Source organism: Engystomops pustulosus, chromosome 2 (assembly GCF_040894005.1).
Source record: "Engystomops pustulosus chromosome 2, aEngPut4.maternal, whole genome shotgun sequence".
NCBI classification, from domain to species: Eukaryota; Metazoa; Chordata; class Amphibia; order Anura; family Leptodactylidae; genus Engystomops; species Engystomops pustulosus.
The window spans coordinates 90,081,685-90,095,564 of NC_092412.1; the positions used below are offsets into that span (position 1 = coordinate 90,081,685).

Consider the following 13,880-nt stretch of genomic DNA (forward strand, 5'->3'; position numbering starts at 1 on the left):
AGGGGGAGGAGAAGGGAGGGGTAATAGGGATGACATCACTTTCTCCATATGCCCAACTCATTTACATAATAAAAAATATGATTTTACAATGATAAATGTATTTATTAACTAGATAAAGGTAGGGATGGAATCCTTGTGAGCTGCTCCAACAGGTAGTGCTGACAGAATTAGTGACAGAGACCTTATGACAGGTATCCTTAAAATGTCTTCTAATTTTTACTTTGGGTTTTAACAACATATGTGTCAGGATCAGTGGTATTGGATCCTTTGTACCACCGCAGACGATGATGTAAGCCGACACCTGGGACTGGAGTCTAAGTGGTACCCAGTTTTCACCAGAGCCCGGCGCAAAGCAGGTTGGACTGGTCGTGGCTTGGTACCGCCAGGTCGTTCCACAGGTGCAACTTTGTCCACAGTGGAGGCCAAGGCGCCGTACAGAATCGTAAGGCAAACTCTTGGTCGAGGACAGGCAGGAGGTTGAGACAGGGAGCGCAGGATCAGAGTCCGAAACTTAGTGGTAGGTCAGGACAGGCAGCACGGGATCGGAGTCGGGAAGGGAATAGAGGTCACAAAGGGAAATCAGGATTATCAGAAAGGGCTTGGAATATAGCTTTCTCTTAGGCATAGAAACACAAAGATCCAGCAGGAGTCTGAGGAAGAGGTTGAGCATTTACAGGTTTCAGACGACCAGCAAGCGCGCGTCTCCGCTGAAGCGATGAGACCGTCGCCGGAGCAGCGCTAGGTAAGTGAAGCTGCTAGCGAGAGGAGGCACGCAAAACATGGGTCGCAGGAACACCCGTGACAATATGGGGATGTATTTATGTAGGTATATATAATTTAGATGTTTAGGGATATTTATGTTATTTTTATCAATGCATTTGTGGTGAAAAAACAGACACCTTTGAAGTTTTGTGAGCGATTAAATTGTGAAATTTGGGCATGAGGGCATGAGGAAACACCATGCCCCAGATGAAGCCAGAAAAGATGAAACCTGAGTCGGGCTCTGTTGGACTGTTGTTTTTACATGCGAGCTTTTAACCATTTATGTGAGTAGAATAAAGTGTCTTTTTTACCTTAAAGCCAAAGGTTTTGCACTATTTTGTTTGTCCAATTCTTAGTAGGATTCAGACACATATGTGCTTCTTTTATGGAGTTGGAATTGGATCATTGAAACAACTTTCAAAAAGTACTTTGCATTTCCTTTGTGGTGGTATCCTCTTCTCTCAACAAGAAAAGACTACGGTGACTTACGTTTTGGAGAATAATTTTCACCTGGAAGTGGGTAGGAGTGAGAACTGATATTGACTTTTTGTAGTACAGTGGGGCAGATTTACTTACGCGGTTCATTCGCGATCCAGCGGCGCGTTCTCTGTGGTGGATTCGGGTCTGGCCGGGATTCATTAAGGTAGTTCCTCCGACATCCACCTGCTGCGCTGGAGTTCCCCGGAATGCACTAAAATGAACCGGCGGTGCAAGCTCCACGACACTTTTTGTTTTTTGAATGCAGCGGTTTTTCCGAATTCGTCGGGTTTTCGTTCGGCCACGCCCCCCGATTTTCGTCGCGTGCATGCCAGCGCCGTTGCGCCACAATCTGATCACGTGCGCAATACAGGGAAAATCGGAGCAAATCGAAAATATTCGGGTAACACGTCGGGAAAACGCGAATCGGGCCCTTAGTAAATGATCCCCAATATCTTTATTTCAGTAATTGTACCTGTTCTTAGCACCTCAAAAGTACTATTGTAGCTTGAACCATCTCTGTCAGATAAGCAGGTTATAACTATTGGTGTAGGTGGTGAGATTTAACTTTGCACAACTTTAAGCTTTTATTAAGTCTTAAAGTGAAAATTTACACCTTTGCTGGCTGTTGGAGCAGAAGTGTCATGCTGCCAATTTATCACTGTGGCGTGATTCACTAAGATCGTGCGCCCGATATCCTGCATCTCTCGCTTCCCCGCTCAGGTCCGACATAGTTCACCTTCTTCTTCCCGGTGTACTGTATGTAAGTAGATTATCTTGCGACACAATTTGAAAGTTAAATCCCGTGCTCAGTCTGGATCAGTCTGATCGTCTGACTGCACGCAAATCATGAAAACTTTGGAAAAACCGATGAAAGTGCGACAGCAGACCCTTAGTATATAAATCCCATTAGGACACATTTTCTAGGCGCTTTGCGCCACACTTTTGTCGGACAGTACACCTTCTTCTATGCTAAAACGGCTTGCACAGGTATTTAAGAAGTGTCTGCACCGCTATTTGTGTCGCACGCTATTTGTGACGCACGCTATTTGTGGCGCAGCTGCACTAGCCTCCATGCCACACAAATTAGGAGGTGTGCCATTGGTATTTAACTTGCAAATTGTGTTGATCGCCCTATGTTAGAGGTGCACCACAAAAAAAAGTAGTCGGGCCAGTGCGGGGAAGCAACAGATTTGTGATTGCTGGCGCCCGATCTTAGTGAATCACTGCATACAGCATTATACATGGAAATAGCACTTTTAGTACATTTTCTGAATTTCTAAATAAATGTGCCCCATTATCTAGAGTTGCCTGAAATGTATCACTTTTGTCAACCAACGTGGTTATTTCCTGTACTTGTGAGAAAGCTTTGCTCCTAATGCAGTCATAACATGCAGGGTTCACTATAGGGTTCTGTAGGATGTATTCACAGTGCACTTGCAATATCCACTACAAAACAAACTTTGTAGGACTATTTACTAGAGGGGCAAACATTTTTCTTTTTTTAAACTTGGTAGCCTAGTAGTATGCCACTGTATGCAAGTGTCAAAGAATCCTGATCTTCAAGAGAGTTGTTATCATTTTAATGCCCTTGTTGTTCCAAAGTAACTTAGCAAAACTTTGCGCTACCATAGTCTCTCTCATAATTCATTTTGTTTGGGGTTTGAGGCAGGATCTATGCTCCAAATACTTAAATTACAGAGACCTAAGAGCCTTTTATATACAGGCAGTCAGCAGGTTATGTACAATATAGGTTCTTTAAGTTTGTTCTTAAGTTGAATTTCTGTGTAAGTCAGAACTGTACATTTTTAATTGTTGCTCAAGAAAAAAAAATTCTGTCCCAGGGACAATCGTTTTTAAAATTTTTCTTGCTGTAATGGGATGAAGGATTATCAATAACACTTCACTACAGACACCAAACAGCTGAGGTCACAGTGAGCAGAGAGGTGTGTTTGTAAGTAAGTTGCAAGGCCAGATTTATGAACTGCGGCTTTTTTAAAAGTTGCAAAGTTACTCCCCCCCCAAGGTGTAAGTGAAGAAAGTCTCAAAAAGTAGTAGCGCAAAGCAGACAACATAGTGATAAATCCTCTCCAGTTGTGCCATGAGCTAACTGCAATATGTATTGCAAGCTCATGGCAGACATATATGGTCGTGTGCATGAGGCCCATCAGCACTGATTTTAGCAATTACGTGCAGGTGTCTGCTATAAATGTAGCAGATACTGTCCCTGTATGGAGGCAGCTAGGTTCCTGAATCCACTCTCCATAGATCCTTAGCACACAGTCAGTTAATGTGTTACACATTCCCTTTAGGAGAGAAAGTGTCCTGCTCTGTTACATGAGTATATTTCTCTTCAATGAACCCCAATCTGTGGGAGGCATCAGTGCTTCTGTTAGGGCATTAGGAGGCTTACAATTCGAACAGTGATTTTCGAAAAAGAACATTTTTCAAAATCAGTGATGAGCCCCCAAAGAGGGGTCCAAGGTACCTACTTCGAACCCCCTGTCCCTTCCCGAGTTGAATGGAGCAGAAGGCTGCACATGTCCTTTCTTCTCCATTCATCTCTATGGAGCTGACGGAGATTGCCAAGCCCCAAGACAGATGGCATGCTTATTGCCCTGTCATGGCAGCAGCAACTTAATGATCCTGGGGCAACATCATAGTAGCCAGGTAAGTAGATAGCAAAAGTGGCAAGATGGGATACCGGCATCCTGGGTTTTAGGAGGTCCAGATAGCAGAGACCAATGGACCACCTGAAAACATTGATACAGAGTTATTATACTTTTTTTTTTTACTTGCAGTTTTTGATTGGGTCAACAATTATTTTTGGCTTTCATCTGGACAATCAGTCACTTTTGAACACCACACCATTTTAGCAAAGTCAGTGCCAACTGGAAAGTTAGGCTATCTGTCAAATAGGGTTTGTCGTATAATTAAGGAAATTAGCATTAGTTAGCGGATTAATAACTTGCAACTGTTCTCTCTGATCAGTGTTCTTTACAATGATCTAATTTACATTTTTCTGTGCTTTAGAATATTTACAATTCATGAAATAAGGTTAAAATTTAAAAATGATGATAAGATATATTCACATAGGACTATGCAATGACCTTGAAACTTACTAAATTGTGTGGTGTTCTCTAATTTTGATCTCCAGTGTATGTTTACATTTATGGACTCTTCATTTTGTGGGAGGTTTTTTTGGCCTTTGATAATGTTTTCAGAATACTTTTATTAATATCATTTCTGAATGTAACTTAAACTTTCTCAATGATCACCAATTGCTAGTTACTATACTTACTCATACAGATGGCTATTTCAAGGCTTAACCCCTCAAAATAGTAACAGTTAAGGAATACTGACAGTAGTGATGTTGTTGGAAACTGCACATAGTTGTGTCATAGTAAAGGAGTTCTGTAATTGGAGCTCTCATAATATTAAGTACGGGTGCTATTATGGCTATGGTGCCAGTAAATTAGACAAAAGTCCAACTACAACTACAGTTGTATGTAATATTTTTGTAATAATTAGTCATATTTAATAATTACTAACAGGATTTGGTTTTGGGTTCTAAATTCTAAAACTAGACTGAAGCGAATTTATCTTGATGTAATTATTTTTACTTGAAAGGTTATGGGTATATCTACAAATGAGATGTTGATCTCTGGATTAATTCTTATTGCAACATTTAGTTCTAAAGGGGTTGTCCCTTGTCAATAAATCTCTTCTTTGAAAGCTGTCATCATTCCCTTTATTCTGAATGCTGCACTCCTCCCCCTCTGCAGATGTACTGCTGGGTGTTCATATGACATCACTCTCTATGGACATGTACTTGGGAGCTTTGCTGATTCCCCTCCTCAATTCTCACACAATACATTCACTGCCGTCCTTGCATCTACTTCCTGGAAGAGGAAAGATGAGTCATGATGTGAAGGAAGGGAGAAACAGAGTGTTGTTAAAGCTCCATGGCTGGGACATAATTATGATGGATGAAGACTCTGTACTTATTAGTAAATTAAGTTGCAGGACTGATTAGAGTTGAAGAACATTCAGATATTACCGTATGTACACGGCATAACTTAATGGAAACCTACCATGAGCATTGCACCTTCAGAAGTAAATGTACTAGTAAATTCCTTCTTGCTGCCTAAACCTAACCCAACTCGTAATAAAATTTATGTTAGTAATATGCAAATTGACTGCAAAGGCTACTGGTGCGTGTATTAGCCTTAGCTCCCAGTGCCTGACCAGGCTAATACACACCCTAGTAGCTTCTGCTGTTAACGTACATATTACTAAAATAAACTTAGGTTAGGTTCCTGAATTATTAAATGACAGATTAGGGCAGAGGCAGGTAGGAGGAATACACCAACAGATCTAATTCTGATGGTAGATGACTAATGGAAGTTTTCCTTTAAGTAAAGGAATGGCCAAGCCTTTTTCTCCTCTAATATGTGCCTGTTGACATCCACCATATTGTAAAAATTGGCCTTCATATGGATTAAGATGTTAGGAGTGTTAAATGGGCTTGATGGACCAATTCCTTTTTAGATTTTATTAAAATATATTTATATGATTAGAATGTCTACCGTATATATACTCGTGTATAAGCCGAGTATTTCAGCACAAAAAATAACCCACTTAAAAAAAATAAAATTATATACTCTCCCTCCGATGTCACGGTTCCCCGATGTCCCCACAGCCATGTTTTCTTCCTGGCCCTGACGTCAGCAGCAGCCGAGTCATAGATGCGCCAGATGGAAGAATACATGGCCGCGTCCATGAGAGAAGAAAGAAGAGGAGCCACGGAGAAGAAAGAAGACGGGACGCGCCGTCATCGGGGACATCGGGGGGCATCAGGGAGTGAGTATACAAGTTTATAAGTGTATAAGTATATAAGTGCTGGGGGGGCTGGCTGTATACTACTGGGGGCTGGCTGTATACTACTAGGGGCTGGCTGTATACTATTAGGGGCTGGCTGTATGCTACTGGGGGCTGGCTGTATGCTACTGGGGGCTGGCAGGCTGTATACTACTGGGGGTTGGCTGGCTGTATACTACTGGGGGCTGGCAGGCTGTATACTACTGGGGGCAGGCTAGCTGTATACTACATGGGGGCAGGCTGGCTGTATACTACTAGGGGCTGGCTGTATAGTACTAGGGGCTGGCTGTATGCTACTGGGGGGCTGGCAGGCTGTATACTACAGGGGGTTGGCTGGCTATATACTACTGGGGGCTGGCAGGCTGTATGCTACTGGGGGCAGGCTGGCTGTATACTACATGGGGGCAGGCTGGCTGTATACTACATGGAGACAGGCTGGCTGTATACTACTGGGGACAGGCTGGCTGTATACTACTGGGGCTGGCTGGCTGTATGCTGCTGGGGGCTGGCTGGCTGTATGCTGCAAGGGGCTTGCTAGCTCTATACTACAGGGGGCTGGTGGCTGTATACTACAAAGGCTGACAGGCTGTATACTACTGGGAGCTGGCTAACTATATACTAGTGGGGGCTTGCTAGCTATATACTGGGGGGGGGGCTGTGACCAATGCATTTCCCACCCTCGGCTTATACTCGAGTGAATAGTTTTTCCCAGTTTTTGGTGGTAAAATTGGGGGTCTCTGGTTATACTCAGATCGGCTTATACTCAAGTATATACGGTACATTATTCTAAGTATCTCTGAATTGAGATATGTACGCTATGCATTAAATTAATCAATCATACAATATCCCCAGACTCCACAATTCCATCTCTCATGTACAAAATACAAACATTCTTATAATTGAAAAAAATGGTGCAACAGTGTGTGAATAATGTCCTTTCTTTGGTTACCCAGTAATTATTTTTTTTCCTTCATCTTTTATCATCCATGGTCATTATCGACTATACCTCTGACAAAAGGGCCCCTGTTACCTGGTACACTTACAAGTACAATGAAAAAGTCGTAATGTAATCCAGCGGCTATTTGTACTTTATTTTTAAATTGATTGCTTCAATCTGGTAATGCCATTGTACAACCACACAAGTTTACCACATTTGCCAAACAAGATCTAGACCTTGTCATCCTCTGCTAATCACACATATTATCTAAACCATGGAAATTTGATTTCTGCATTTGTCAAGTGACACTGTAATTGCTGCTCTAGAAGCATTAGTAGAGGGTTTTCTATGGTAATTACATATTTTTTACCAATAACAACAAGCCAACCCAAAGAATATAGTTTTTTTTTTTTACAAGCTTAACAGCTTGATGAACAGCTGTGGTTGTAAATAGTACTGGGGCCGTGGTAACAACATAAACAATATAATCAAAGAACTATTGATTGGTGAATTTCTTGGAAGTGTGATATAACAGCTACCTATTGAATTTAGGTACAAAGAAAGAAATCTATAATTTGTAAAGACTTATGGGTATAAATTATTAGAAAATATGGAAACTGATTCATTTAATATTTATTAGAAAAATCATTCCGTGGGAATATAGAGTGGTTATAAAATAAATATGTATGTCCATACTGTAAAGGCATAAGTTATACTTGGATGGCTTTATTCTGTCTAGTTTTAAAGATTCACATACAAACTTGAACATGTCTCATAATTGATAGACATTGTCCTTATTAATTCGGGTAGTTACCTACCTTGACTGCTCAAACAGAATGCTACCTGACATTCAGTGACATGACAGATCTTCCCAAATCTTAATTAGTGGAGAGGTAAAGTTAATTTTTAATATTAGGATTCCATATTACCAGGTAGACAAAGAGTAGGTATATTTGAATTGTAATGTTTGTCACCTGTTATGCGTGTCAGACTTTTGGGTGTACACCATTGCCTATATGTACATGTTGGGAGGGAAAGGGACTTGTGGTTGTTGTTGATGTTTGTTGTTTTTAACATGGTTACTGTATTGCTTGGGGTAGGAGGCTGTAATTTTATCTGGGGGTCAGCAGCACCCTGTTAACATTGCCCACACCCTGCCTTCATGTGCATGGGGCTGGCTGCTCGTTCTCTAATCTTCTGACATCTGCAAGGCCCCGCAGGAAGAAGCCAGAGAGAGGCAGACGGACTAACATACAATAAGAGGAAAAGATAGAGAAGAGCAAGAAACTCAGATAAGCATGGTATGTGCTGTTGTAAATGTATTTGTAATACTTTGACGTATTTTGAATTTTTGTGAACTTGCAATCTGCTAAGTGCTCCAACATTGTATAGTTTTAGCCATTGCATACCATATATAGTAGTTTTCAGAAGTATCGTTTTATTAAAGTTTTGCTTGACACTAATTTGTTTCCAGTTATTTTAAAATATAAAGGTCTCTTTATTTCAAATTTAGATTTGGCCTACAAAACATGTTATTTGAACATCGCCTAGTAGTATATACTAGGCATCTTCTCTATTAGCTGCTGTAGGGAGCAGATCTATAATCTTGAAAAGACAAGTATGGCATACAGTATCTCACAAAAATTATGCACAATCTTTACATTTTCTGAAATATTTTACTATATCTTTTCATGGGACAACAGTGAAGATTTGACACTTTGATAAAAATGTAAAGTAGTGAGTGTGCTGCTTGTATAAATTTGGTGTGCCCCCAAAGTAACTAAAGAGGTCGTGATAATCCCTGTAGACATCTATGATGCTTGTACAGGCAGATTTACTCTTCAAAAATAAAGATAAATCCGTATTAGACTACTTTTCCCTTGCCCTCTGACAGGTTATGAGCAGCATTTTCTTCACTGATTCAGCTTACGGCCCAATAGTAGGTTACAGCAACTCAGTATAAGCCCTTGATCTCCGGTCACATGACCTTCTGCAGGGGCGGGGAGCAAGCTCTACTCATTCCTATGGCAGCCTGTGCACCTGCACCCAATGCAATTGGTTGAATCAAGCTGTCAGTGTGACAGTCCAATTCTGTACTGTGACAGTGGGCTGATATTGTCAGCCCCCTGTCACAGCTAGCTTTCCCCATATACAGCGCTGTGCCTGAAGATAAATCCTATGACTTCAATGGTATTCCCCAATGCATATCCCCTCTGTATATACAGATCACTGATAACAGTGATCCTATGTTACCATAAAATTACTGATATCTGTGATTTATATATAACAGCAGAGGACACATAAACAGTATAATATATAGCCCAAGTTTAAAAAACTAAAAAAATTCAATAAACAAAAAATTAAAAAATCAGTTATCTCTCCTCTACTCCCAAATAAAAATAAATGAAATTAAACATTTCAAATAAGTGACTGATAGAGATTAGCGCTCTCGAAATATTAGTTTGGGTTCGGCAATGTAAGCCAGACAGCCAAATCCAGCAAATTGACAGCCCCCTGCAACTAGACATGTCTATAATTGGCCAGGAGTTATTTATATGTACTATTACTAAAAATATCATACTCCCCCTTGGCTAACTATACTCCTCAAAAATGGTGAAAGGAGTATTATTACCCTTCTGGAAAAATGTTAGTGCGACCTCTGCCATAAATGTTTAAACTGCTGGCAACAAAATTGAACATACCCATAACAAAAAAATGGTTGTATAGCAAATCTATACTGTTATACAAGCTGTACACTGAATACTTTATACTATACCAAAGTTTCATATCTTTATGTTATGTCCCATGAAAAGAAAAAGATAAATATTTACAAAAATGTGGGATTCTATCTCAAATGCAACCAATTGTGTTTGTTATTTTATTATTTCACAATAGTAGCAAAGATTGCACTACAGTTGGGTTTGTCTACTGCTGATGATGCATAAAATAACTGTACATTCTATTTTCTGATATATATATTTGTAATTATTATGTATGTCTAACTTTTCATGTTCCTAGCAGCATATTTCATAATTCATTGTTATTCTAAGAATCATTCAAAGTTTTCAAAATCTAACAAGGATAATTTGTCTAGTTGTGATATTTTGTTTCCTGTTAAAGCCATAGCAAAACCTTACTTTCAAACAACTCCCTTGTTTTCCCATAGCTAAAAATAAAACTCAAATGAGCAAATCTGAATGCTTAAAGGGGTTGGCCACTTTCAGTAAATAATTGATATTATTTGTGTAATGAAAAGTTATACAATTTTTCAATATACTTTCTGTATCGATACCTCATGGTTTTCTAGATTTCCGCTTGCTTTACTTCCATAGAAATCTTCTCTATTTATTTCCAGTGGTAAGAATCTGTCCATGGTGATGTGATGGACATGCAGGTGCACGGGCCGTGATTATCACTGAGAGTTATAGGAACCGTGTGATAATAATGGCTTGTACACCTGCATGTCCATCATACACCATGGACAGATTATATCCACGGGAAGTAAATAGAAAGGCTTCCAATAGAAGCAAATCAAGGAAAGATCTAGAAAATGGTGAGTAATTCATACAGAAAGTATATTGGAGAATTGTATAACTTTTCCTTTAATGTATGAGTTAAAGGGAACCTACCACTTGTAGTGGTAGGTGTAAGATGCATATACCGATCACCAGCTCAGGGTGGTATGCATCTTACACCTGCCACTTCAAGTGGTAGGTTTCCTTTAAGCACTTGTGTCCCTTTGTTATTTTGACTTCCCAACACTTGGTCACAGACTACACAAAACTTTAGACATGTCACAATAATATTTCAAAACGTTTATGGATCATATATGATGCTTTAAAAAGGTATGACACACTAGTGATTGAGTCATTAATGTAGTTTTCTTTTTGGTGAAAAAATCTGCAAAAACTTTTTGTCAACAAACTACATTTGTGATGAATACATCCCAATGTATTTGCTCCAAGCTGAGACTGTGCAATGCTCAGTGAAATGTAAGTTTTCAGATGACCAGCTGAACAAAACCTTAAGACGTAAAGAATAATGTCAGTTGTATAATCAAGACCAAAGTGGAGATGCTTGGTCTTGTTACGCAAAAAACAAACTCGCTCAACATATCAAAAAAGCTGCTCATAGTACCTGTCAAACACAATGGTGGAGTGGTTATGATTTGGGCCTGTTCAACAACCACAGGACATGGGCTTTATTAAATTGACCATGAACTCCTTTTTTTATAACAAAGTATTCTAGTCATGTACTTTATTACCAGAAGTTGGGTCATGCAGCAAGACCATAAGCACACCATCAAATCTTTAACAGAATGCCTGAAAAGAAAAGGAAACAAAGCATTGCATTCAAAGTCTATACATAATTGCAATTAAAATGCTGTGGACGACCTTAAAAGAGATTTGCATTTACCATCGCTGACAATCGCCAATGAACAAAAACCACAAGGGCTGGAAGGAGAGAGTTGCAGAGATCAAATGAGCATGTGGTGCTGAGAGAGACACAGAAAGTTGTGAAGCATTAGTAAGGGACTTCTACATCTACAGATCTGCAGAGGCAAATGGCTCCCATGCTAGCTACACAGAGAATCCTCACGTGGTCTTCCCCTCACTCTAGAGTGAGCACAGAGCAGCAGCCTCTCCAATTTTCAGCGGTAGCAAGGAAAACCTTAAAAAAAATATATACGGTTCATAGGTATACTCAGAAGAGATTGACAAGCACCTTCAAACAGAAGTCTCTATTTCTCCAGCGCATTTTTGACTGTAAATAGGTCTGATTTTAATAGAGTAATTTTGGCAGGGGATAGTCACATATCCTTAGGAACCTGTGATAATGTAAAAACAATCTTCATGATGACAGGTTCTTTTTAAAGGAAATCTAGCATCAAAATCAAGCAATATAAACCAGGAGCACTTACTCATCCATGGCCTACTTTCTTTTAAAATCAAGTAGTCCAAAGAGCATGAGAGGTTACACTAACACCTCCGTGATCTTACTTTACAGACTGTTACACTGTCTGCTCCCTCACCACTAAGAATACAGCAAGAATTGGAAGGAAGAGGGAAGTAATAGTCTGTAAACCATATTGCAGAAGGTCTAGGGTAGCACCTCAGGCACACAGGCAACATGTCCAAAGGTGATTTTTAGAAGGAAGGTGGCCATTTATATAACAAATATAAGAAGCTTATCACAGTCACTGTATCTGGATCTATGAGTAATTGTCTGTGGTTTATCGTGATTGATTTTAATAGATTTATTTTAAAAGAGTTGGAACATGCTAGCCTTGACCCTTGGTAGCCAATCTCTAGAATTAAATTTTTTTTTCTGGTGAGAAGAATAAAAGAAACAGTAATCTGTAAAAAAAATGTGGGCTGTACAATAATAACTGATAAAATCTTGGAACCAATAGATTGATTTTAGGCCCTTTGAATGAGAAATCCCAAAATTGCAAACCATTTCTCCAGGATCCATCTGCAGTCTGTATGTGAGCATGTATCCTAAGGAAAAATATTACTAAGGCCAAGGGACATCAGAAGATACCTCCACCACCTTGTAGCATACGGATTGAGCTATATGTACCTTTAAAATTCTGTTCAGAGAACATTCTCCTCATGGATACCACCAAAAACCTCAGTGATTTTGATAAAGATCTTCTTCCAACAATGGTACACTATGCAGGGTTGTGAAGAACTATTCTTTTTAACAAAGAAGAAGCCATTTCTGGTAGGATGGGAACATTGCGCGCTGAAACCTCTTTTAGATACTCCTTGATATAGTCCGACATGGCTTCGGTTTAAAGAAGTGGCATCAACAAAGTTGTCATGCTGAGGAGGCATGAGGTTTAGAGAAACAAAAGACCTTTGAACCGAACAAACAGCATACGAACAGCGGGATCAGCATCAAGGGCCCTGGTTAGGTGACAGTTTCAACATTAAGGCATAGGACTGATAGACTGTTGAAGAACATAGATGGAGATCTTTTCTGTCTCCAGATCCCATCTGGAGACCCATTTGCACAATAGAATACAGGACATGTGCAGGAAGAGGTATCCTGTTGACTAAGGCCACAGGTCAAGACTTTTCCAGAAAAAAGCAATATCTGTTAGCTACAGCTTAGTGCACAAAGTTGCCAACTGAAGTGGGTTTGAAAAATGACTGTTCAGGACTGAATTGCAAGTATAGTTTATTTTAGAATTGAGATCCCTTTAACCTGGGATTGTTTCTTCAACCAGCAATATACATTGGAAACCCGAAGTCTATTCCACACATTCCACTCCTTAACCCTGCAATAAAGACATCAGATAGCATGTCCAAAAAAAGGTACTTTTATTCCTTCCTAAGATGTAGTCAAGGAAGTGGGGAACCCACCCAAGCAGTCAGGCAACCCCACCTACAGCTCGCCATTTGCACTGCCCACTCTGCTTCCAGCTATCATCTGGCACTTCTCATTGTAGCCTCCTCTCGGCAGATCATGCTTTGGCTAGAGAAAACAAACTCCAGACAACACATCTTTTCGATCCAGCAAAAGGACAAAATCACCAATATTTTCAAAGACAATGCTTACTGTTACAGCTTTAACCCCTTACTGACATTTGATGTAATAGTACTGCGCGGCGGGAGGTACGTTCCCGCTTTTTGCAGTACTATTATGTCATGCTTCTGGCACCGGCTCCTGAACGGAGCGGGTAGCAGAAGCATCAAGTGCCAGCTGTATGTTAAAAGATAGGGTCCAGGGGTTTGTTCTTAAGTTGAATTTGTATGTAAGTCGAAACTGTATATTTTATAATTGTCGATCCAGACAAAAAAAATTTTGGCCTCAG

At 39.9% G+C, this 13,880-nt stretch overlaps 1 protein-coding gene across 2 annotated transcripts in view; it reads left to right on the forward strand.

Moving 5' to 3' along the window:
• NALCN (sodium leak channel, non-selective) overlaps nucleotides 1-13,880 on the forward strand; it is a 306,335-nt gene that overhangs the window by 16,619 nt on the left and 275,836 nt on the right. The window contains exon 2 of one of the 2 annotated variants that reach the window (XM_072135500.1): nucleotides 8,269-8,358. The exons of the other annotated variant lie outside the window; for it this stretch is intronic. Coding sequence (XP_071991601.1) covers nucleotides 8,356-8,358 — 3 coding nt within the window. The 5' untranslated portion in view covers nucleotides 8,269-8,355. The remainder of the gene's footprint in view (nucleotides 1-8,268; nucleotides 8,359-13,880) is intronic. 2 annotated transcript variants of the gene reach the window in all.